The sequence below is a fragment of the Gopherus flavomarginatus genome, chromosome 4, assembly GCF_025201925.1.
Source record: "Gopherus flavomarginatus isolate rGopFla2 chromosome 4, rGopFla2.mat.asm, whole genome shotgun sequence".
Classification (NCBI taxonomy): domain Eukaryota; kingdom Metazoa; phylum Chordata; order Testudines; family Testudinidae; genus Gopherus; species Gopherus flavomarginatus.
The window spans coordinates 25,175,110-25,200,944 of NC_066620.1; the positions used below are offsets into that span (position 1 = coordinate 25,175,110).

At 46.5% G+C, this 25,835-nt stretch overlaps 1 protein-coding gene across 3 annotated transcripts in view; it reads left to right on the forward strand.

Moving 5' to 3' along the window:
* Positions 1–25,835, forward strand: part of PPP4R3B (protein phosphatase 4 regulatory subunit 3B) — a 95,351-nt gene that overhangs the window by 23,042 nt on the left and 46,474 nt on the right. The window contains exons 3-7 of one of the 3 annotated variants that reach the window (XR_007774189.1): positions 12,043–12,120; positions 12,482–12,598; positions 13,799–13,915; positions 14,702–14,851; positions 16,294–16,396. Coding sequence is in view for 2 of the 3 variants with exons in the window: in XM_050952125.1 (XP_050808082.1) it covers positions 12,043–12,120; positions 12,482–12,598; positions 13,799–13,915; positions 14,702–14,833; positions 16,294–16,396 (547 nt within the window). In the remaining variant the exon portion in view is untranslated. The remainder of the gene's footprint in view (positions 1–12,042; positions 12,121–12,481; positions 12,599–13,798; positions 13,916–14,701; positions 14,852–16,293; positions 16,397–25,835) is intronic. The other 2 variants (XM_050952125.1, XM_050952124.1) reach the window with 2 other exon arrangements.

The following is a 25,835-nucleotide window of genomic DNA, read 5'->3' on the forward strand; positions in this document are numbered from 1 at the left end:
GGTATAGCAGGAATGTTTCTGAGCATGTTATCTACATTAATGCTATTCATTTGTGGCACCAAGTGCTCTACAGTGGTAGCTCTCAGTCTTTCCAAACTACTGTACCCTTTTCAGAGTCTGATTTGTCTTGCGTACCCCCAAGTTACACTTCGCTTAAAAACTATTTGTTTACTAAATCAGACATGAAAATACAAAAATGTCACAGCATAGTATTCTGAAAAATTGCTTATTTTCTCATTGTTACCATATAATTATAAAATGACAAATATAAATATTCTACTTACATTTCAGTGTATAGTATATTGAACAGTATAAACAAGTCATATGAAATTTTAGTTTGTGTTCACTTCACTAGTGCTTTTTTATGCTTTTTTGTAAAACTAGGCCAATATCTAGAAGAGTTATATCTCCTGGAAGACCTCTGGTTGAGAACCGCTGCTTTATAACAATCAGCTTAATTTGATTAGTGCTTCTTGACATCAGTGCCCCATAGTGGTATTTAATAATAAAAGCAAAACTGTTGTTGGGCTTAAAAACATTTATCAGACACTTACTAGCCAGAAGTACTAGAAGAATAGTTTGGAGCACCACCAGGAAGTACCAGAGACAGTGCTTTGGTGAAAGGCCATTTATGCTTCACATGAAATTATGGGTAGTCTCTATTTTCCAACCCAAATTTTATTATTGTTTTATGCTAGCACCAGAGTAAAACTGACAGGTACCTAATTGATTTTATTCTGCTCCTGCTCTAGACCGTTGTGCAGAGAGGGTTTTCTCAAAGGATGAAACTGGTTAATCTCTGGGCATGAGTAGTCTCCAGGAAAGGTGAAGGGAATCAGAAGATATACTAATGAAAGTGAGGGATCAATGAAAATCCCAGAAAGAGAGCAAAGAGGGAGAAAGACATAAGGGATGGTGCGGGGAGTGAAATTCCCAGAAAGTGAAGCAGAACACTGAGAGAAAAGAATGAATATATATCTATATATATATAAAGGGAATTGCTTGCTTTTAGGTTGTGGATTGTATGAATGTCTCAGACTTAGTTAAGTTTGACATTAATTAACTGATTTGGTAGCCTAAAGAAACTCAAAAATAAAAAGAATTTGGGATTGAGACACCTTTCTCTTTAAGAGAAACCTTTCTCCCTCATTTTATTTTTGTTTATATGGGATCTTGCTACAGAGCTTTCATTTCATTTTTATCTTTATTTTCTGAGACACCATCTCAGGACATTGGGGTCATTGGGGAGTTTTTTTTTGGTTTGTTTTACAGACGCTCCGCAAGGTACATAAACCCAACGTACGCAAATCCGAGTTTACAGAAAAAGTTCCGTAAGCTAGAAATGAGGAGTGTGTTTTTGTGTAATGGTGGGAGATATGTTTCCGACTTATGCAAAAGTCAAGTTATGCAAGCATTCCATTCCAGAACATCTTGCGTAAGTCAGGGAGTGTCTGTATTTCTTTTTTCTCCCACCTCCAAACTCTGTCTGTGTGCTGTTTTTCCAATTTAGATGTCATCAACTTATTTGTGAAAGTCTGATTGCATCTTAACAGAAAACTCTGATCCCTGTTCTGAGTAACTCCTTTCTTTACTGGCCCCTGAAGAGTGCTTGAGGCCTTGATATGTTGTCACTTCTCCATTACTTTTAACTACTGTAATGAAAATTTTGCAGTCTTAAGTTTACTTGATTGTTTTTTTTCCTTTAAGTAAAATTAGATGATAGCTGTAGTTGCACACATTTCAAAACCTGGCTACTTGTACAAGTGGGGCACACTAACATGTTTATATTTTAAAGCTACTTTCCATAAGCCACCTGTTCCACATCAGGATGGTGACGGTGGCTGCTGCTGCTAAAGATCTGTGTGAATGAAAGTAATCCCTTCACACAGGAGGGAAAAATCTAAATTGTTCTATTACCCCCTGTAGTAAAGACATGCTTGTCTCAGTCCCTGGAAAAATTATGGAGCAGGTCCTTAAGGAATCCATTCTGAAGCACTTGGAGGGAGAGGAGGGTGATCAGGAACAGTCAGCATGGATTCACCAAGGGCAAGTTATCTCTGACCAAGCCTTCTGTGATGAGATAACTGGCTCTGCAGATACGGGGAAAGCGGTGGGCATGATATTCCTTGAGTTTAGCAAAGCTTTTGATACAGTCTCCCACAGAATTCTTGCAAGCAAGTTGATGAATGGACTATAAGGGGGATAGCTGGCTAGATTGTCTGGCTCAATGGGTAGTTTCAGTGGCTTGATATCTAGATGGCCGCTGGTATCAAGCGGAGTGCCCCAAGGGTCGGTCCTGGGTCCAGTTTTGTTCAACATCTTTATTAATGATCTGGATGATGGGATGGATTGCACCCTCAGCAAGTTCATGGGTGACACTAAGCTTGAGGGAGAGGTAGATATGCTGGAGGGTAGGGATGGGGTCCAGAGTGACTGAGACAAATTGGAGGATTGGGCCAAAAGAAATCTGATGAGGTTCAACAAGGACAAATGCCTAGCCAACTGGCTAAGTGACAGTTCTGCAGAAAAAGACCTGGGGATTACAGTGTACGAGAAGCTGGATGAGAGTCAACAGTGCGACCTTGTTGCCAGGAAGGCTAACGGCATGGGCTGCATTAGTAGGAGCATTGCCAGCAGATTGAGGGAAGTATTTATTCCCCTCTATTCAGCACTGGTGAGGCCATATCTGGAGTATTGCATTCAGTTTTGGGCCCCCCACTACAGAAAAGATGTGGACAAATTGGAAAGGGCCCAGCAGAGGGCAGTGAAAATGATTAGGGGGCTGCAGTACATTATTTATGAGGAGAGGCTGAGGGAACTGGCCTTATTTAGTCTGCAGAAGAGAAGAGTGAGGGGGGAATTTGCTAGCAGCCTTCAACTACCAGAAGAGAGGTTCCAAAGAGGATGGAGCTCAGCTGTTCTTGATGGTGCCAGATGACAGAACAAGGAGCAATAGTCTCACATTGCAGTGGGGGAGGTCTAGGTTGGATATTAAGAAAAACTATTTCACTAGGAGAATGGTGAAGCACTGGAATGATGTACCTAGAGAGGTGGTGGAATCTCCATCCTTAGAGGTTTTTAAGGCCTGGCTTGACAAAGCCCTGGCTGGGATGGTTTACTGGGGGTTGGTCCTGGTTTGAGCAGGGGGTTGGACACCTTTCTCTTTGAGACAAGAGAGGCCTTTCCCAGTAGTGGAGAGGACTAATAAATGATTTTTTCTTTTACTGTGCCTGCTCTGGAGAACACTTTTTTTTTTTTTCTTTTTTATAAGTTGACCCAGCTGCTGAGTTTCTGACAGCCTCATTCACTTGAATGAAGTGTGAATTTCATTAGAGTGAACAGGATTTAAAATTCAGGAGTTAATTTCTAAAGCTAATCATAGAAGTGGCTCCAACTGCCTTCCTCACTACTTCTGGTTAACCTAGTAAACTTAAATTAAAAATTATAAAGGATGTTTATTGAAGTTGTCTTTGAATTATTTATTCACTTTGGGTAGAACTTTGCTAAATATAGAAATACGACCAGATACTAGGTATTGCTCAGTTATAGTGCAGATAACGTGCGCTAATTATGTCTTCTTTTTTGTGGTGCGTTTTCAGAATTAATTCAATTCAAAATCATTTTGTAAATGTTGGGTAATTAGTACTGCTGTACTGTGTAAGTCAGTGGCCTTGGAGAATAATTTGGATCTAATATATTTCTTAGCATAAGGGGTCCTAATACAACAGGCCAAATTCAGAAGCAAGTCAGTCAAGTGTAACAGTACAGGTTTGGTTTGTTTAAACTTACATTATTAGTTTTCTCAATGTGTTACCTTTTTAGACTCTTTAAGTCTCCCTTAGGCTCATAGGGTCAAACTCAGAAGAGTTATACAACTTGCATGCAGAGGAGCTGGAGAAAGGTGTTAGAAGGTGTAACTGGCTACTTAGCGAGTTATATCAGAGGAGATGACTTTAATGTTGCATAACTTTAAGGGGTTCTAAGGCCTGGTTTACACTTAAACAGCTATGCCAGCAAATCCTTAGTTAGAAGTGTGGAAAAAAATCACACCTCAACTGTCATAGTTGTACTACGCCTTACGGGAGAGGCTGTCATACCATCAGAAAAGTCCTTTTGCTGGTATAACTTATTTCATTGGGGAACTGATATAAGCTATGCCAGTAAAAAAAACCAAAACACTCTTCTGCCTGTGGGTATAAGCTGGAGAAGGAGGTTTGCCAGAATAGCTATGCCAGCAGACCCTTTCCAATTTTAAAAAAGCCTAAGGTACCCTTTTCCTCTGAATTTTGCCCATAGTGCCCGTTATATTTGGAAGACATTTAAACTTTTTTCAGGTGTCTTCATAGGTTTCCAAAAAGCAGGCTGGCATCAGGCCAGTTTACACTTAACATTTAGGATGACATAGCTGTGGCTCTGAGGTGTGAAAAAATAGCACTGTAGCTAGGCCAGCCTAACTCCTGGAGTAGAATACCTCTATCAACCTAGCATTCCTACAGTAATGGAAAAACCCATATTATAGTTGTAGTCTGCATCCACTCAGTGGGTTTATGGTAGTATAGCCGTGGTGTTGTAGCTATGCCACTATATTATCTGTAGTGTAGAGATGATCTTAGGCAGAGTACCTGTGTGCCGTATGGAATTGCACAGGCTTTTTGTAATAATTTTTAAATGAAATTTCTTAGGACTACAGTTAGACTATTTAATTACTGTCATTAGAAAATGTTCGTTTTTTTAATAATCTTTCTCTGAAGCAGGTAATTACAAGTAAGTAAACTTTCAGATCAGTACATCGGGCAAGTTATTAAATTAGTAGCACAGTTAAATACAAGTGTATATTTCATATTGTGTAAATGTTTCTTGGAAAGATGCTGCTTTTTACAGGTTGGTACATAGTAAAGTGCTTTTATATTGAAATCAGTGTTCTGGTTTATAACTTCTGTAAATGCTTTGATGTTGTCACTGTATATTTAAAGCCCTTGGTTAGTACTTTTAAACCGAAGTGACACAGTGGTATCATGACTCCTCAGGACTTGTTTCTCATACCAAAAAATACAGAGAACAGTGTGTAGAGGGAGAGTGGGGAATGGCCAAACAATTGAGGCAAGGTACTGTTCACACTGCTTTTCTCTACTCTTTGGGGATTAAGCCATAGCATAATCCTAGAGGGTTTTTCTAATTAAAGTGCTTTTTAAAAAAAAACAAACCACTTCAATATAAAAGGAGAAAAAGCAGACCAAATGGCTGGCAAAACTCTATTTGTTTGAACATGGTTATACCAGTATAATTGAGTATTTGCAAATGGGTTGGGAGGTGTGAGCCATGAAAAGAGCATTAGGAAGAGAGGTGAGGGATAGAGTGTGGACTAAGGAAGATGGTATTAATGTAAGGTTGACACTTCAGGAAGCAAGCTTGGTATCCTCTATTTTCTGCAGTAACATGTTAAGAGATGGTTTTGATTTTCTAGGCCAGTCTTACTCTACAAAACAACAGGATTAAAAAAGCTTGGCATTAGAACTTCAGATGTTTTTACTGTACTGAATAAAGGTATGCTTTTACTAGGCTAAAACATTAGCTCTAAATTTTGTTCTCACTTAAATCAGTAGGCGTTATACAAGTATATTTATCTGAGGGCAAAATTTGACCTGTGTAGCTCTTCTTGGAGTGATTGCTCATATGCATTCCAGTTAGGTGTACGCGCGCCGCGTGCACTTTCGTCGTAAGACTTTTTACCCTAGCAACACTCGGTCGGCTGGGCGCCCCCTGGAGTGGCACCGCTATGGCACCGGATATATATCCCTGCCGACCCAGCCACCCTTCAGTTCTTTCTTACCGCCCATGTCGGTCGTTGGAACAGTGGAGCCTGTCTTAACTGACCTCCACTTCCTTAGCTACTCGTAGTTCTCGTTCGTTATCATGTATATAGTTATAATCCTTTTATATAGTTATACGTTTTTCTTTACTAGCATAGTTAGTTTAGTAATAGTTAGCGGGGTTCAGGGAGTAGCCCCTTCCCCACATCTGGTGCTGGAGCCAGTGCCCGGCTCACCGGGTTTCAAACCATGCTCGGCCTGCCACAAGCCGATGCCGACAGGAGATTCGCACGACTCCTGTTTGAAGTGCCTCAGGGAATCGCACTTGACAGCTAAGTGCCCCATTTGCAAGGCTTTCAAGCCGAGAACAAAAAAGGAGCGGGACATCAAGCTTAAGCAGCTCCTCATGGAGGCGACCCTCACCCCTCCACTTTCAGCACCGAGCACTGGTCAGTCGGTGAGCAGAAGCGCCTCCGTGGCACCGAACTGCACCCGTACGCCTAAGGACTCACGGCACCGGGCGTCGCCGGCACTGAAGTCGGTTCAACGACGCTCCCTCTCCCCGAGGTTGAGGAAGGCCAAGACTCCTGCTGCTTCGGCACTGACCACACCACAGCCAGAGAGTACGCCTAAGTCGGATCGCCTGGCACCGACGCCCACCTCGGCACCGACTAAATCGGCACCGTCGATTCCGGTCCCACAAGGGCTGTCGAGTCCGGCGCCTGTTAGCTCCCCGGCGCGTGCCGCGGTAGAGCTCACCATGCCGTCCACACCAGAGGCGTTCTCAGCAGCGAGGGACCTGATCGCCGTGACAGACTCGGCACTGCCTCTACCCCCGGCACCGCCGGTGAGGGTAATCCAATCCATAGGCAAGCTGACCTTGATTAGACCACCCTCTGTCGGCACAGCTGACCGGCACCGCTCACGATCGTGGTCCCGCAGATGCTCCAGGTCCAGACGGCGCTCCCACTCTCGACGCCGTTCGCAGTCCCGGCACCGTTCTACTTCACGGCACCGTTTGGACTCTCGTTCACCGGCTCATTACCCGCGGCACCGCTCCAGTTCTTGGCACCGTGCCTCCCGAAGCCATTCATGACGCCGGGATTCGAGATCTCGGTCAACTTCTTAGCACCGATCTGGTCGCAGGTCCTGCTCTCGATCCCAGTACCGATATGCATCCCGGCACCGGTCCCCGATACCGAGGGGAGCCAGGTCCGTTGGAACATCTGCACAAGGCTTCTCCACTCCTCCATGGCCATCCAGGCATACGTCGGTGTCCTCCCACGCGGACAGCTACTAGGGCCAAGACCGCGATTGCGATGTGCCCACCGGAGTGTTTCAAGAAGCCTGGTCTCAGGACCCAGGACCTCACCAGTGGTCCTTTTGGACTCCTTGGGCGTACCACCAAGCCCAAGGTGCTCTGCTAGTTCCAGCCTGCTCCGCTTCATCAGAACACCGAGCACCGGAGGCCACAGTTAGTCGTCCTCTTCCACCCGGGACGGAGGAGCCACTAGTCCATCCACCGGGTTCCCTGGTGCCACTGGAGCAGGAACCAGTGCAGGAGCAAGAGGCCATACAGGACCCGCTTGTCCCCAGCGTTTCTTCATCTTCCTCTCCAGATGAGGCAGTGGCAGGGACTTCCTCCTTGGGGCTTCCTCCAATAGACTTAAGAGCCCATCAGGACCTCCTCAGGAGAGTGACGCTCAACATGAACCTCCAGGTGGAGGAGATCGAGGACCCTGTAGTGAGCATCCTGTCGGCAGATGCCCCCACTAGGGTGGCTTTGCCCTTTATCAGGACCATCCAGGCTAATGCAGACACCTTATGGCAGTCTCCAGCCTCCATCCCCCCTACGGCGAAGAGGGTTGAGCACAAATACATGGTACCCTCTCGGGGGTACGAGTATCTATATGTCCACCCTCCTCACTGGTTGTCCAATCGGTCAACGAGAGGGAGTGCCATGGCCAACAGGCGCCCGCCCCAAAGTCAAAGGAGGCTAGGCGAATGGACCTACTCAGCCGCAAGGTGTATTCGGCAGGCGCCCTACCGCTCCGGGTGGCAAATCAGCAGGCTCTACTGAGCTGTTATAGCTACAACACCTGGGCAGAAGTGGGTAGATATACAGAGCTACTCCCCCTGGACTCCCGACAGGAATTCGCTGCATTCCTAGAGGAGGGGAAAAAGGTGACCAGAAACTCCCTCCAGGCTTCTCTAGATGCGGCTGACTCAGCAGCCAGAACTCTGGCCTCCGGTATCACCATGAGACGAATCTCATGGCTACAGGTGTCCAGCCTACTGCCTGAATTACAATATACCATCCAGGACTTACCCTTCAATGGTAAGGATCTGTTCTCGGAGAAGACTGACCCCAGGCTACAAAGCTTGAAAGACAACAGAGTCATCATGCGCTCCTTGGGCATGCATACACCTGTGACCCAACACAGACTTTTCCATCCCCAGACTCACCGCCCATACTTTGTACCCAGACACAGGCAAGACTTTAGCAGACGGCGTGGGCGAGGTGGCCGTAGAAACCAGTCCGGACCCCAAGGGGCCCAAAACCACAGCTCCTCAAAACCACCAGCGGGGCCTAAGTCTACCTTTTGAAGGGATGCCCAAGGACGGCATACCAGTTTCAGGACAGGATCCTTTTTCTGCCTTCTCCAGCCGCCTCTCCTACTTCCTCCTGGTTTGGTCCCAATTGACCTCAGACCTAGGATACCACCTCCAATTTGTTTCATCCCCGCCTTCCCATCCTCCCGCGCGGTCCCTCTTCAGGGACCCCTCTCACGAGCAGTTCCTCCTACAAGAGGTGCAGACGCTCCTCGCCATAGGAGCAATAGAAGAGGTGCTGCGAAACGAGAAGGGCAAAGGGTTTTACTCTCGGTACTTTCTGATCCCCAAGTCGAAAGGAGGCCTCAGGCCCATCCTAGACCTGCGAGGCCTCAACAAGTTCATGATAAAGTTGAAGTTCCGCATGGTCTCCCTAGGGACCATTATCTCGTCCTTGGATCCCGGAGACTGGTATGCTGCCCTCGATATGAGGGATGCGTACTTTCACATCACCATTTTTCGTCCACACAGGAGGTACCTTCACTTTGTAGCCAACCACCAGCACTTCCAGTTCACGGTCCTCCCCTTTGGCCTCTCCACGGCCCTACGGGTGTTTACAAAGTGCATGGCCATAGTCACCGCATACCTCCACCAACGTCGGATCCACATATTCCCGTATCTGGATGACTGGCTCATGAGAGGGACCTCCGAGACATAGGTCAGACAGTATATAGACATTGTCAGGGACCTATTCACACGCTTAGGCCTGATGCTCAATGTAGAGAAATCCACACTGGTCCCCACACACAGGCTAGACTTCATAGGAGCTACCCTGGACTCCAGTCTAGCCAAGGCCTACCTACCCCAGCCACGATTCCAGGCAGTGGAAACGATCATTCGAGGTCTGCAGAACTTCCCGACGACCTCGGCTCGCACCTGTCTTGGTCTCCTAGGTCACATGGCTGCCTGTACTTATGTGACCAAATATGCCAGGCTCCGTCTCCGACCCCTCCAAACGTGGCTCAACTCGGTCTACCATCCGGGCAGGGACCCGATAGACACAATAGTCACCATTCCCCCGACCACCCTACGCTCCCTCAACTGGTGGCTAACACCCTCTCTGGTATGTGCAGGGTTACTGTTCCATCCGCCATCAACCTCACCATCCCTGACGACGGACGCGTCATCTCTCGGATGGAGGGCTCACCTCGGACACCTTCGTACCCAGGGCCTTTAGTCACCACAGGAGCTGACGCTTCACATAAATGTCCGAGAGCTGAGAGCGGTCCGCCTGGTGTGCCAGACATTCCAGCAGCATCTACACGGCCATTGTGTCTCCGTGTTTGCAGACAACACAACGGCTATGTATTATATCAACAAACAGGGAGGGTCTCGATCTTCCCCCCTCTGTCAAGAGACCATCACACTTTGGACTTCTACATAGCCCACTCGTTAGACCTGGTAGCGTCCTTTCTCCCAGGGGTTCGGAACACTCTAGTGGATCAGCTGAGCAGATCTTTCTTCTGCCACGAATGGTTGATAAGACCAGATGTTATTCATTCGGTCTTCCAGAAGTGGGGCTTTCCCCACATAGACCTGTTCGCCTCTCGCACGAATAGGAAATGCCAAGCGTTCTGCTCCTTCCAGGGTCTTTCACCGGGATCAATCTCGGACGCATTCCTCATGTCGTGGAAGCACCGACTGCTCTATGCCTTCCCTCCGTTCCCGCTGGTTCACAGGGTCCTGCTAAAACTCCACAGGAACAGAGCGCACCTAATCATGATCGCGCCAGCATGGCCCAGACTGCACTGGTACACCACACTGCTCAACCTGTCCATAGCCAGCCCAATTACCCTGCCTCTCCAGCCGGACCTCATAACGCAGGACCACGACAATCTTTGCCACCCGGACCTGCAGACCCTCCACCTCACGGCGTGGCTCCTGCGTGGCTAAACAGGTCAGAGTTACGCTACACCACTCCGGTACAACATATACTCTTGAGTAGCAGAAAACCTTCCACTCGGTCAACATATCTGGCCAAGTGGAAACGTTTCTCCTGCTGGTGTGAAATGCAGAATACTACTCCCTCTCAGGTCTCGATCCCCACTATCTTGGACTACCTCTGGTCCCTTAAGCAGCAGGGCCTGGCGATATCGTCTCTGAGGGTGCACTTGGCGGCCGTCTCCACATTCCATCCAGGGGAGAGTGGACACTCCGTGTTTTCTCATCCTTTAGTTACTAGATTTCTCAAGGGCCTGGAGCGCCTCTACCCCCAAGTACGCTGCCCTGCCCCTACCTGGGACCTCAATCTAGTCCTAAGCAGGCTTACGCTTCCACCATTTGAACCTTTGGCAACTTGCTCGCTGCTATACCTGTCCTGGAAGACAGTTTTCTTAGTAGTCATTGCATCGGCCAGACGAGTCTCCAAGCGCTAACGATGGACCCACCGTATACTGTCTTTCACAAGGACAAGGTTCAGTTGTGACCGCATCCGGCGTTCCTCCCTAAGGTGGTGTCAGCCTTCCATACCAATCAGGACGTCTTCCTTCCGGTCTTCTTCCCGAAGCCTCACTCATCTTGGCGGGAACAGCATTTACACTCCTTAGATGTCCGTAGGGTGCTCGCTTTTTATATCAGTCATACGAAGCCCTTCTGGAAATTGCCTCAACTCTTCATTGCTGTGGCTGATCGGATGAAAGGCCTACCTGTTTCCTCCCAGAGGGTCTCCTCTTGGGTGACTGCGTGCATCCGCACATGCTATGACCTGTCTCATGTTCCCTCGGGCCATCTCACTGCACATTCTACCAGAGCTCAGGCTTCATCAGCCGACTTCTTGGCCCATGTACCAATCCAGGATATATGTTGCGCAGCTACCTGGTCATCGGTTCACACCTTTGCTTCGCACTATGCTCTGGTCCAACAGTCTAGAGATGATGCAGCCTTTGGCTCAGCGGTTTTGCTCTCTGCCACATCTCACTCCGACCCCACCGCCTAGGTAAGGCTTGGGAATCACCTAACTGGAATGGACATGAGCAATCACTCGAAGAAGAAAAGATGGTTACTCACCTTTGTAACTGTTGTTCTTCGAGATGTGTTGCTCATATCCATTCCAAACCCACCCTCCTTCCCCACTGTCGGAGTAGCCAGCAAGAAGGAACGGAAGGGTGACTGGATCAGCTGGGGTATATATCTGGTGCCATAGCGGCGCCCAGCCGACCCACCAAGTGTTGCTAGGGTAAAAAGTTTTCCGATGAATATGCATGCGGCGCGCACACACCTGAGTGGAATGGATATGAGCAACACATCTCGAAGATCAACAGTTACGAAGGTGAGTAACCGTCTCTTTCTGTGAAATACTATAAGTTTAATATAAGGCATTTCTCAATTTCACATCAAATAATTCTTTACTACAGTAAAATCCATTGGAACGCACACATTCAAATCTGCATGCTTGGATTTCCTTATTTATGATGAAAATGTCAAAGTACATTACCTGTAACTTAGCTAGCAAGACCAGCAAAGATTCTATGCTAGATTCTAAAGCACAAGCACATAGCTAAGTGGAAAATTTTATTTTATGCCTATATATAACTCTTGTCTTGAGCACTGTATAATAGAATGCCTTTTTAGTTTTGACTATTATAAGGCAATAGTAATTGTTATATAATGTGTTGTGCAGGAAGACGAGAAGTTTCTGTCTGAAGTTTTTGCACAATTAACAGATGAAGCTACAGATGATGACAAAAGACGTGAATTGGTGAGTCCTTGCTTTGCATGTGAAACTTAAGAGACCTAAACATTAAATTTGTACTGCGAACCTTCCCTTCAGTTACTTATTAATGACTGCAAAAATGTATTTCTAAAATGAAGCAACAAATTCTTGATTGAGTTTTCAAACTCTAGTAAAGAGTAAACTGAGGTTTTCTTTATTTTACTGTTGACAGTATCAACTAGGACATTAGAATATAGACACTTAAAAATTTTCTGTACCATTATGTAGTTGTAATATTGTTTTCTCAAGTGTTTTTGTCCAATATAGTTCACTATTTTTCTTTGATGTACTATGAATTTAATTACACAAATGTTTTATTTGTTCATGTTTCTTTCAAATGTTATAGGTTAACTTTTTCAAGGAGTTCTGTGCATTTTCTCAAACATTACAACCTCAAAACAGAGATGCATTTTTCAAAACTTTGGCAAAGTTGGGAATTCTTCCTGCTCTTGAAATTGTAATGGTAAGTGAATCACCTGCAGCCAAATTCTTTTTGAAAGGGCACTGAATTCTGATATCTGTTTTGACATTCTGGGCTGATTTTTTTCAGACATATTGAGCACTTGCAGCCCCTTTGACTTCAGTTGGAGCTTTGCACTTCTGAAAATCAAGGTGTCTCAGGTGGAGCCCCAAAATCAGACTACTTTTGAAAATATTGGTCATAATTTTAAAAAATATATTTAAACTTGTGTGGTGGAGAAGGTCTCTGGTTTTGATAATATGAGTGCAGAATTAAAAATTACATTTAGTTCTTGATCTCTTGACTGAACTCTGGTATGCTCAGTCCTGAATCAATACCACAATATATAAGGTATTAGTGACAGTTTTGTGACTAGAAACAAATGATTTATATTCCTTTTGGAAAGCTGCGAATTCCATCTTTTTACTGGTACGAAGCATTTTTAATCATGACAGATTGAGATGTTAGAGCATAAATACTGTTTTCCAATTTTTCCTTCATTTCAATTCTGATGTGATTTAGCAGTTACCACTCTACCTTAAATACAATGCTTTGTACCACGTAAAAATTCTGGATCCCAACTTTCAAATGCTATAGAGTGTTAGTCTCTCACTTTAGCAGATCAGTAGACATTAGCTACTATAAACACATCAGAAATTAAGTGGACGCGAGAACATCAGAGTAACACAATATTGAAGTCCTAAAAATCTCATGATCTTTCAAGGCTGTAATGTGCCTTTGTAGATCAGTACAAATATTTCTAGATCTGAATCTTTTTGACTTGAGTCCAGGACCAATTACCAGAGAAAAAGAAAAACGTTCCCCGAAGAAACGTATTTATGCTGTACATGATTAAACAGTAAGTGTAAAACAGTTGTACGTGATTGGGATACATTTGTAAACCTTTTTACTGGCCCTTTTGTACTAAATTAACTCATCTGTGGTAATAAATATAGAATATTGGCATAAGTACTGTTATGTGGACTTCAACTACTTGCTGCCAAAATTATGGCCATCAAATTCACACAAATCTTTATGCTCTTTCTGGATAGTGTGGAAAATTCTCTTCCAATTTTATATTGAGACCGTTGGACTTGCTTAATGTATCATATGACCTTGCAATCACATGTTAGTTTTATCATTGTCCTGTGCTACTGTACCTGAAATGGTTCATCTGTAATAAACTGAGTTTACTTTTATTAGGGTATGGATGACTTGCAAGTTAGATCAGCTGCTACAGATATATTTTCTTATCTAGTAGAATTTAGTCCATCCATGGTTCGAGAATTTGTAATGCAAGAAGCCCAACAGAGTGATGATGTAAGTAAGAATATTACAGGACTATCTAATAATTTACATACTGAAGCTTGTGTATGTGCTGATTATACTTGTAAAGACAGTACTCTGTGCTTTTTGCAGAATTGAGATCTTTTCAGTCTAAATATAAATTTTCTTAAATATAATTCTCTTTTTGTTAGAGTACAGGAAATGTAGGAAAAAGACAGGCAACAGCATTCTGATTGGGGTGGGGGTGTGGGAAGATGTGAGCACATAAAACCTGTATTTTGCTCATTATAGAATGGGTTCCCATCAATTGTCAGGTGAAATCCAGGGTACTCAGTATCATATTACTAGACAAAAACATTATGATGGAGTTAAGGTTGAGAGTACATACGGTTACACAGAATATGAAACATTAGAGGGATGTTATAGTTCTCCCAAAAACAAGCATTACAAACTCAGGAGGGTTAAGACTTAACATTAAATGTAAAAGAAATACAAACAGGTTAAAGTATGGAAATTTATGGTTAAGGCGCTGTCTTGGAGTGACACCTTGAGGGGAAAAAAGTGCACCTGATTTTTAAAGACATTCGATTTTTTGCATGTAGGCTCATTTTAAAGTAATTTTATTTTTTCCATTCCACTTTACTGTTTTAATATTTGAAATTCAGGTTTTGTGTTGGCTTTCAGTTATTTTTTTTCACATGTGAATTTTCAGTGGTAACAGCTAGAGACCAAATAAAAATCAATTTGTATTTTTAAAAAAAAATCTAGTAGTATTTGTACTATTAAAAACTTATATGTAATTGATTTGCTTTGTTGCAGGATATCCTCCTCATCAATGTAGTTATTGAACAAATGATCTGCGATACTGATCCTGAGCTTGGTGGGGCTGTTCAATTAATGGGGCTCTTACGTACTCTGATTGATCCAGAGAATATGTTGGCCACAGCTAATGTAAGAAAATGCAAAGGGGTAATGAAACTTTACTGTCTATGCACTTTTAAAAAGTCGTCTTAACTCTTTCTGTTGTCTTTGGTTGGAGGATAGTAGGAAGAAAAAGCATTTTGGCATTGTCCTGTTTGCCTGATGTGTTTTGTCAGCTGCAAAATTTCAGTAAAATTATTGCTAATGAAAGGCACTGATCTGTATTTACTGTCTCTAATTAATGCTAAGAAACATGGCATTGTCTAAGAAGTTCTTAAAATTGGCAGTCTTCTCCCCAAACACATGGGTATTAGACTAGTCTTAGCTCCAATTGGCTGGGTGGACCACATAAAAACATTGAAAAAAGAGTCCAATGTGTCTGCATGTAGCTAAAACAATGTTTAATTCCTATAGCATAATGCAGATCCAATTTGATAGAGCCATTCCCATATTACAGAATGTACTTTCTCCTGGTAGAATACTTGGCCATACATATGATTCTGTTTATATACCTCTACCTTGATATAACGCTGTCTTCAGGAGCCAAAAAACCTTACCGCATTATAGGTGAAACCATGTTATATCTAACTTGCTTTGATCCACCAGAGTTCTCAGCCCTGCCCTCCCGGAGCACTGCTTTTACCGCATTATATCCGAATTTGTGTTATTTTGGGTCACGTTATATCGAGGTAGAGGTGTATTGTCACAAATGAACAAAAATCCAGGACTTCTTGTAATTTGCTTTAAAACTTTGCCCAGAGTTCTGATAATTCCATTTAATTTACATTGCATTGAATCCAAACATTGCCTTTGGATTAAAATGTTCAATAAAGTTTAGGTGTCTGGGATTTGATTCAAATTGGACTTTGCTATGTTATGGTGAATAGCTGTTATTTTTTTCTTAGAAAAAAGAATTTAAGCTATAGTATATGAAGTATGATATGCCTGTTTTAGATGGTTTGGGATTCTAGTCACCAAAAGAAGTACTTAAAGTAAAATCTAGTAACCTTATGTACATACAGCAATCCTTAAGTGTTGTGTGCACTGTAGAGAACTGATGAGGAGAGTGGTCCCTCTCTCGTTTTTTTTTTTAAAATATATACAGAAGCTTCAGGCAATATATGCAAAATACTGTCACTTTTTTCCTTTTTAAATTCTTGGCTAAAGGCACTGTGTGATGCATTCGTGTCAGTTCATTTGTCTTTCTCCACTGAAGAGATTTGAGTTCATGCTTTTGCTTTAATCACAAGTTACATAAGGTTGTTCTCATCCTAGTCCCTCCCACTCTGCTCTACATCTTTGGGTGTGATGGGTACATTCTACTCTAGAGAACACCTGGCGTGTTGCAAATCGGTATCAAAAGGTATTATCAAGGCTATGTGAGGTAGCTTATGTCTTGCTTGTTCTGTATTTTACCTAAGTGCTATTAGCCCTCACTAGCAGAGGCACTAAATTCACACCAGTGTTTAATACATAAATGTTTGTTTCAGAAAACAGAGAAAAGTGAATTTCTCAATTTCTTCTACAACCATTGTATGCATGTTCTCACTGCACCACTCTTGGCTAATACTTCAGAAGACAAATGTGAAAAAGGTAGGATTAAATGTTGGATTGACTTTTTATCTCGCCATGTTTACCAACTAGTCATCTAGTCAGATGATGTCACTGATTTGTAGTGTGAGAACAAAATGTGCTTGCTGGAGGCTATTGTTGCCCCTCAGATAAGAATAAGCAGATATACAAAAATATTACTAGTCTAGGGATTCCTCAAAAAGTGTTTGTTGAGTTACCGCTATGCGTGGTGGTAATTTGCCTTTTGTGCTCCACAGCCTTGGGATCGTGGACTGTGCTTACTTGGTCATAGAAAAATAAGCAGAATCATGGAAATGTAGTACCCTCCAAGTCTGAAATATTAATAATTTATTAACTTGTCAATCTTTATTAAAGGCTAAAGTATTGCTATATAATTTCTGCTCAAACTGCATATCCATGGTTACTCTAAATACCGAAACTTTTAGAAGTGTGTATATTTGGTACATTTGTTGGCTGCTGATGTAAAACTGCAATCACAACTTCTGTTGGTAGCAGCAGACAGTTTTTCTTAGTAACTTTTAGAAATGTTGATGTGTAGCAGCAAATGTGTTCAACTTCATAAGTGTCTCAGAGCATTTACAAATTGGTTTGTCACTTACCAAAGAAAACACAATCCTGAGGTTTGGCTGTCTGCAGGGTATTAATTCCAGAGATTAGTGTTGCTTCTAAATTTCCAGTGATACAGAAATGCTGAAAGTCATAGTTGTTCTTCAAGGAGTGTCCCTGTGGGTGTTCCACTTTAAGTGTCTTGGCTTCTAGTCGGAGACTTCTGATAGCCGTGCATGGGTGGCAGCTGTCTTGCACCGCTCCCCCATGAGTGCAGCCACCCAGTCCCTTCTCTGCCGCCCTTGGTTTCAGTCGGAATGACAGCAGTGCCCTTATCTACTCTTGTATTCCTTTAATCTCTGCCTTTTTGTATGTTAGTTTTCCTAATTTTCTCTCCATTCATTCTTCTTTCTTTTTCATGTTTTAAAAAAATAATAATTCCGTTTCTTTCCCTGCCTCAGGCGGGCAGCCATTGAAGAGACACTAGACCCGGACTATTGCCATTCTTCATTCAGCTAGCTTCTCAGACATGCTTGGTTGGCTCTCCAGGTTTCAAGTGCTGTCTGACCTGAGGACTCTCGATACCAGTTACAGACAACCACTCGCAGTGTATCCGTTGTGTAACGTGTCCCCACTGCAAGAAGCTCACAAACCTCAGCTGCAGCTGCCTCAGATATGCAAAAAATGGCTATTAAGGACCCTGGTCCTATCAAAGTCACAAAAAAGCAGTCTCACTCCTCGCCATATCGGGATTCGCCTCTAAAAAAGCAATTCCCGACTGCCAAAACTGCCCCGGTACCGACAGCACCCAGAGCACTGGACTGCGAGGCACTGGGACTATCTGGTACAGGTATGTCCCGAGGAGCAAAAGACCATATGCAGTCTCACTCTCATAGCTTGGAATTCAGGGAACAGAAACTTCAGGCACATAGCAGCACTATGGCACCACCTGCTGCACCAATACAATATGACATGTCTGGTTCCCTGCCTGAGTTTGCCTGCACTGCTGGCACACTTTGTCAGCCATGTGGACCTACTCATTGCTTCCACACTGGGAACTTCGCTCTTTGGCACGGATGACACCCCAGCCAGGTCAGGGCCAAGCTTTATCACTACACCCGCTGGCTTGGCCCCTTCTCTCTCCAGTGATGAAGTGGAAACAGGAGTGGGCACACCTCACCAGCTCTCTCCTAAACCTGGACCTGCTCGGTCACAAGACGTGGGTTCGCAACCTCCATTTGGGTGCCCCCTCGCATGGCCTTCCCACCTCAGTGGGCATACTGGGTCCACTGGGCATTATACAGAGCCCAAAACGCCCATCCAGTCCACCTAGGTTGAGGACACAGCGGTCGCCTCCACCATCTGATCCAGCTTCCCCAGAACTGGAGGAGGAAGCTGACGAATCTGCAGACAGGACAGAGGGTGATACCTTCCCACCTACCCACATCCTGACTTGGTCTCTGGACTAAACAATAATGCCACCTCCCCCCACATCAGAAGATGACTTCAAATCCTTTCAGGATTTGTTTAAAAGAGTAGCTGATTCATTATACATCTCACTGGCTAAGTTACCAGCAACTAACAAAAGCTGACAGATATATTGCAAGCTTTTCTGTCAGCCAAAATAGCACTACCCATTAATGCTGCCATCATGTACCCAGCAAAAGCTGTATGGTAGACTCCAGCCATTGCCCCACTTTCTTGTCAGACGGGCGTGCAAACTACAGCCCGCGGGCCATGTACGGTCCACCAGCTGATTTTAATCCGGCCCTCGGGCTGCTGCTGGGGAGCAGAGTGGGGGGTTGCTCCGTGTGCACATGCCACAGCTCCACATGGCTCCCTGAAGCAGCATCACGTCCCCCCTCCGGCTCCTACATGTAGGGACATCCAGGGGGCTCTGTATGCTGCCCCCATCCCAAGCACCATCCCCGCAGCTCCCATTGGCTGGAAACTCTGGCCAATGGGAACTGCAAGGACAGAACAGTGCGCAGAGCCGCCTGGCCGCAACTCTGTGTAGGAGCCAGAGAGGGGGGACATGCTTCTGCTTCTGGGAGCTGCTTGAGGTGAGCGCCACCCAGAGCCTGCACCCCCGAGCCCCTCCCCTGCCCCAGTCCTGATAACCCTCCGAACCCCTTGATCCTATCCCAGAGCACCCTCCTGCACCTCAAACCCCTTCCTCACCCCAGAGCCTGCACCCCCAGTGAGAGCCCCTCCCCCCACTGCAGCCCAGTCCCCATCAACACCCTGAACTTCTCATTTCTGGCCCCATCCCAGAGCCCACACCCCCTGCCAGAGCCCTCACCTCTACCTACCCCCCAACCCCAATTACATGAGCATTCATATCCAGATGTGGCCCTTAGGCCAAAGAGTTTGCCCACCCCGTTGTAAGCAATCTGACAAGAAGTACTACATACCATCCAAAGAAGCTGAGGTTTTGCTTACCCACCCTACTCCAAACTCATTGGTGGTAGAGGCAGTTAATCAAAGGGGGAAGCAACATCAAACCAAAACCACCCCCCATGATAAAATTTCCAGCCCATTTGGGGACCGCTTTACACCCTTTTACCCAGTGTGGAGAAACATCACCAGAGACAAGTAGGTTCTGGAAATTATACAGAAGGGCTGTTCCATTCCACCTATCCACCCCGCTCCCCCCTTGCCATCCCTCTTCAGGGACCCATCTCATGAGTACCTGTTACAGCAGGAAATACACCATCTCCTGCAGTTAGGTGCTGTGGAACCAGTACCGGTTCAGCACAGGTGTCGGGGAGTCCTACTCACGTTACTTTCTCACTCCGAAGAAAACAAGTGGATGAAGGCCCATTCTGGATTTAGGCAAAATGAAGAAGTTTGTGAGAACACAGCGCTTAAGTATGGTAACCCTAGCAACCATAATTCCGGCACTGGAGAGAGGAGATTGGTTCTTGGCCGTCACAAAAACATTCAGAAAATTGTCCAGGCTGTTCATATCCGTGAAAGAACAATCAAAAGGCCAAACCATTTCCAAGCAGACTTTTTCTAAATGGATCTCTGGTTTTATCAAACTGTTACCAAAATGACAGTTTGCAAGCTCCTTCTGGACTTTGCATACACTCCATTACAACTACGTCCACATCCATAGCCTTTCTCAAACATGTGCCCATCACGGGTATTTGTAAAGCAGCTACCTGGGCATCGCCCCTTATTTTCAGTAAACATTATGCCCTGGAACAGCAGTCAGCTGTAGAAGCTCTCTTCAGTCTGTTGATACTCTCCACCATATATACATCAACTTTGAAGCCCCTCTTCTCCACTGAGAGGCACTGCTCTTCAGTCACCTAAAGTGGAGCACCCGCTGGGACACTCATTGAAGAAGAAGCAGCGAAGGCTTGTGCAGTAATTAAGGTTCTTCAAGATAGTCATCCTTGTGGGTGCTCCACTAGCTACCCTCCTCCCCACTCTTCAGAGTTTTGGCTCGATCTTCTGGGGTAGAGAAGGAACTGGGTGGTGGTTGGCTGTGCTCAGGGATAGCCGCTCGGAGCGGCCAACTGGGGCACTACTACCACAAGACTCACAACTAGAAGTGCAGGGCACCAAGTCACCTAAAATGAAGCACCCACAGGGACAACCATCTCGAAGAACCTCAGTTACTGCACAAGGTGAGGAACCTTCTCTTTAAATGTCTTTGTAAGTAACAGTATTTGGAGACTTCTTTCTCCTTTTTCTGTTGGTTTAAAAAAAAAAAAGTATTTGAATTCTCCAGGCCACACAAAATATTGCTGAAATAATAATAATAATACTCAGCACTTGTCTCTGAAGTACTTCACAAAGAGAAATGTATCCTCATAACACCTCTGTGAGGTATGTAATTCTTATGATCCCCATTTTAAAAGATGGGGGAACTGAATAACAGTTGCTTTTCAAATATGTTTTGAGTCTCTCATTTAAAATGACTGTGGTCTATCTAATGAGGAATGTTAGCTAGATAGTTGGCAAATATTAAAAAGGGAATTCTTTATCTATTTCTGTGTATTTTATAAATATTCTTATATGATGTATCTAAATTATAAGGTTTTTTTGTAGAAATATTAATTTAGATTAACACTACTTCTAAATGTTCAGTAAGTATAACAAGCACTCAGTTAAGTATGGTTGGGTTTTTGTTGTTGTATTTTTTCTTTTTTAAGGTTTTGTAATTAGAAAACATAACAAAGAATTCTTCGAGTGATTGCTCATATCCATTCCAGTTAGGTGTGTGCGCTGCGTGCACGTTAGTCGGAAGACTTTTTTACCCTGGCAACACTCGGTGGGTCGACTGGACGCCCCCTGGAATGGCACCACTATGGCACCGGATATATACCCCTGCTGACCCAGCCACCCTTCAGTTCCTTCTTACCGCCCGTGTCGGTCATAGGAACAGTGGAGTGCGGCTTAGCTGACCTCCACTTCTCTAGCTACTCGTAGTTTTCTGATTCATTATCATGTATATAGTTATAATCCCTTTCTATATAGTTATAATTAGCGTATTTGTTTATAGCATAGTTAGTCCAATATAGTTAGAGGAGTTCGGGGATTAGCCCCTTCCCCGCACCTGGTGCTGTGGCCCATGCCTGGCTCACTGGGTTTCAAACCGTGCTCGCCTGTCACAAGCCAATGCTGACAGGAGATCCACACGACTCCTGTCTGAAGTGCCTTGGAGAATCGCCCCTAACAGCTAAGTGCCCCATCTGCAAGGCTTTCAAGCCACGAACAAAAATGGAGCTGGACATCAGACTTAAACAGCTCCTCATGGAGGCGGCTCTCACCCCTCCACCCTCGGCACCGAGCGCTGACCAGTTGACTAGCAGAAGTGCCTCCTCAGCACCGGACAGCGCCGTTACTGTCAAAGCCTCTCGGCACCGGCCGTTGCCGGCACCGAAGTCGGCTCTACGCTGCTCCCTCTCCCTGAGGTCAAGAGAGGCTAAGACTCCTGCTACCTCTGTGCCGCCCGTACCGCAGCCAGAGAGCATGTCTAAGTTGGATCGCGCGGCACCAACAACGTTGGCGCCGTCGAGTCCGGCGCCTGTTAGTTCCCCGGCATGGGCTGCGGTAGAGCTGACTATACCATCCATGCCGGAGATGTTCTTAGGGGCGAGGGATCTGATTGCCTTGACAGAGTCGACACTGCCTCCACCCCTGGCACCGCCGGTGCAGGTAATACAATTGATAGGCAAACCGGCCTTGATAAGACCGTCCTCTGTCGGCACAGCAGACGGGCACCGCTCACAATCGCGGTCCCGCAGATGTTCCGGGTCCAGACATCACTACCGCTCCCGACGCCCCTTGCAGTCCCGGCACCGTTCCCCTCCTCGGTACTGGTCGAATTTGTGGCACCGGTCAGCATCCCATTCGCCGGCCCACTACTCTCGGCACCATTCCAGCTCTCTGCACCACTTCAGGCACCGTGTCTCCCGTAGCTGATCACGACGCCGAGTTTCGAGATCTCGGTCGACCTCCCGGCACCACTCTGGTCACAGGTTCTGATCTCGCTCCTGGTACCGATATGCTTCCTGGCAACGGTCTCTGATACACAGTGGAATAAGGTCCGCTGGAACCTCTGCCCAGGGCTTCTCCACTCCTCCATGGCCATCCAGACACACTTAAGTGTCGTCCCACGCGGACAGCTACTATGCTCAAGACCGCAATTCTGATGTGCCCGCTGGAGTTTTTCAAGAAGCCCAGACCCAGAACCAAGGCCCACATCAGTGGTCCTTTTGGACGCCTTGGGCGTACCACCAGGCCCGAGGCGCTCCAATAGTCCTGTCCCACTCGGCTCCATCAGACCACCGGGCACCAGAGGCTACAGCTACCCGTCGTCCTCTGACCGGAACGGAGGAAGCACTAGTTCACCCATCGATCTTCCCGGTACTGCTGGAGCAGGAGACAACCCAAGACCAGGAGGCTGCACAGGACCCGCTCATCCCCGGCATTTCCTCTTCTTCCTCTTCGGATGAGGCGGTGGCAGGAACATCCTCCTCGGGCCCTCCTCCAATCGACCTCGGAGACCGTCAGGACCTCCTCAGGAGGGTAGCACTTAACATAAACCTCAAGGTGGAGGAGGTCCCGGAGGTCGAGGACCCTGTAGTGAGGATTCTGTCGGCAGATACCCCCATCAGAGTGGCCCTACCCTTTATCAGGACCATCCAAGCCAATGCCGACACCTTATGGCAATCCCCAGCCTCCATCCCTCCTGCGGCTAAGGGAGTCGAGTGTAAATACATGGTACCCTCTAGGGGGTACGAGTATTTGTATGTCCACCCTCCTCCAAGGTCACTAGTTGTTCAATCCATCAATGAGAGGGAGCGCCATGGCCAACAGGCACCAGCCCCGAAGTCAAAAGAGGCTAGGCGAATGGACCTACTTGGCCGCAAAGTTTATTCAGCAGGCGCCCTACGGCTCCTGGTGGCGAATCAGCAAGCTCTGCTGAGTCTCTATAATTATAACGCCTGGGCGGAGGTGGGAAGGTTCACAGAGCTACTTCCCCCAAAACTCCCGCCAGGAATTGGCTGCCTTCTTGGAGGAAGGGAAAAAGGTGGCCAGAACATCCCTCCAGGCTTCACTAGATGCTGCCGACTCAGCAGCCAGGACCCTGGCTTCGGGTGTCACCATGAGACGCATCTCCTGGCTACAATGTTCCAACCTCCCACCGGAGCTGCAGTATACCATCCAAGTTTTACCCTTCGATGCTAAAGGTCTCTTCTCAGAAAAGACCAACCCTAGACTGCAGAGCCTGAAGGACAATCGAGTCATCATGCGTTCTTTAGGCATGCATACACCCGTGACCCAACGCAGGCCTTTCCGTCCCCAGACTCACCGCCCGTGCTTTATGCCTCGAAATAGACAAGACTTTGGCAGACGGCGCAGGCGGGGTGGGCGTAGACGCCAGTCAGGACCCCAAGGGGCCCAAAACCAAGGTCCCTCCAAACCACCAGCGGGACCTAAGTCTGCCTTTTGAAGGTACGCCAAAGGATGGCGTACCAGTTTCAGGCCAGGATCCATTCCCCCTACCCCCCTTCTCCAACCATCTTTCCTACTTCTGGCATGGTCTCAGATAACCTCAGACCTCTGGGTCCTACGCACGGTGAAACATGGATACCACCTCCAATTCGTTTCAACCCCGCCTTCCCACCCTCCAACCCAGTCTCTCTTCAGGGACCCCCCTCACGAGCAATTCCTCCTGCAAGAGGTGCGGAAGCTCCTCGCCATGGGAGCAATAGAGGAGGTGCCAAAAGACGAAAAGGGCAAGGGGTTTTACTCCCGTTATTTCCTGATCCCCAAGTCAAAGGGCGGCCTCAGGCTTATCCTAGACCTGTGAGGACTCAACAAGTTCATGATAAAATTGAAGTTCCGCATGGTCTCCTTGGGGACCATTATGCCGTCCTTGGATCCTGGAGACTGGTATGCTGCCCTCGATATGAAGGACGCGTACTTTCAGATCGCCATTTTTCCTCCACACAGGAGGTATCTTCGCTTCATAGCCAACCATCAGCACTTCCAGTTTACGGTCTTCCCCTTTGGCCTTTCCATGGCCCCAAGGGTGTTTATGAAGTGTATGGCAGTAGGTGCCGCATACGTCCGCTGACGTCAGATACACGTATTCCCGTATCTGGACGACTGGCTCATCAGAGACACAAGTCACACAACATGTGGGTGTTGTCAGGGACCTATTCGCACGTCTAGGCCTGATGATCAATACGGAAAAATCCACTCTGGTCTCCACACAGAGGTTAGACTTCATAGGAGCTACCCTGGACTTCAGTCTAGCCAAGGCCTACTTACCACAGCCGACGTTCCAGGCAATGACAACAATCATCTGACATCTACAGAACTTCCCGACGACCTTGGCGCGCACTTGTCTCGGTCTCCTAGGTCACATGGCTGCCTGCACATTCGTGACCAAATACGCCAGGCTCTGCCTCCGTCCTCTCCAAACTTGGCTCAACTCGGTATACCGTCTGGGCAGAGACCCAATAGACACAATAGTCACCATTCCCCCAAGCACTCTAGCCTCCCTAGACTGGTGGCTGACCCCTTCGCTGGTGTGTGCGGGGCTACCATTCCATCCCCCACAACCCTCGCTGTCCCTGACAACAGATGCATCATCTCTCGGCTGGGGGGCTCACCTCGGATGCCTTCGTACCCAAGGCCTCTGGTCATCGCAGGAACTGGCGCTTCACATAAATGTCCGAGAGCTGAGAGTGGTCCGCCTGGCCTGCCAGGCGTTTCAGCAACATTTACATGGCCATTGTGTCTCAATATTCACAGACAACACAACGGCCATGTATTACATAAACAAGCAGGGAGGGACTCGATCTTCCCCCCTTTGTCAGGAGACCATCCAACTCTGGGACTTCTGCATAGCCCACTCGATAGACCTGGTAGTGTCCTTTCTCCCAGGGGTTTGGAACACTCTGGCAGATCAACTGAGCAGATCCTTCCTGTGTCACGAATGGTCGATACGGCTGGACGTCATTCATTCTGCTTTCTAGAAGTGGGGATTTCCTCACATAGACCTGTTCACCTCCCGTGCGAACAGGAAATGCCAGATGTTCTGCTCCAGGGTCTGTCACCGGGGTCGATCTCGGACGCATTCCTAATGTCGTGGAAGCACCGGTTGCTTTATGCCTTCCCACCGTTTCCGCTGGTTCACAAGATCCTGCTAAAACTCCGCAGGGACAGAGCGCACCTAATCACGATTGCGCCAGCGTGGCCCAGACAACACTGGTACACCACGCTGCTCGACCTGTCAATAACCAACCCAATTACCCTGCCACTCCACCCAGACCTCATAACTCAGTAGCACGGCAGTCTTCGCCACCCAGACCTGCAGGCCCTTCACCTCACAGCGTGGCTGCTGCATGGCTAAACCAGTCAG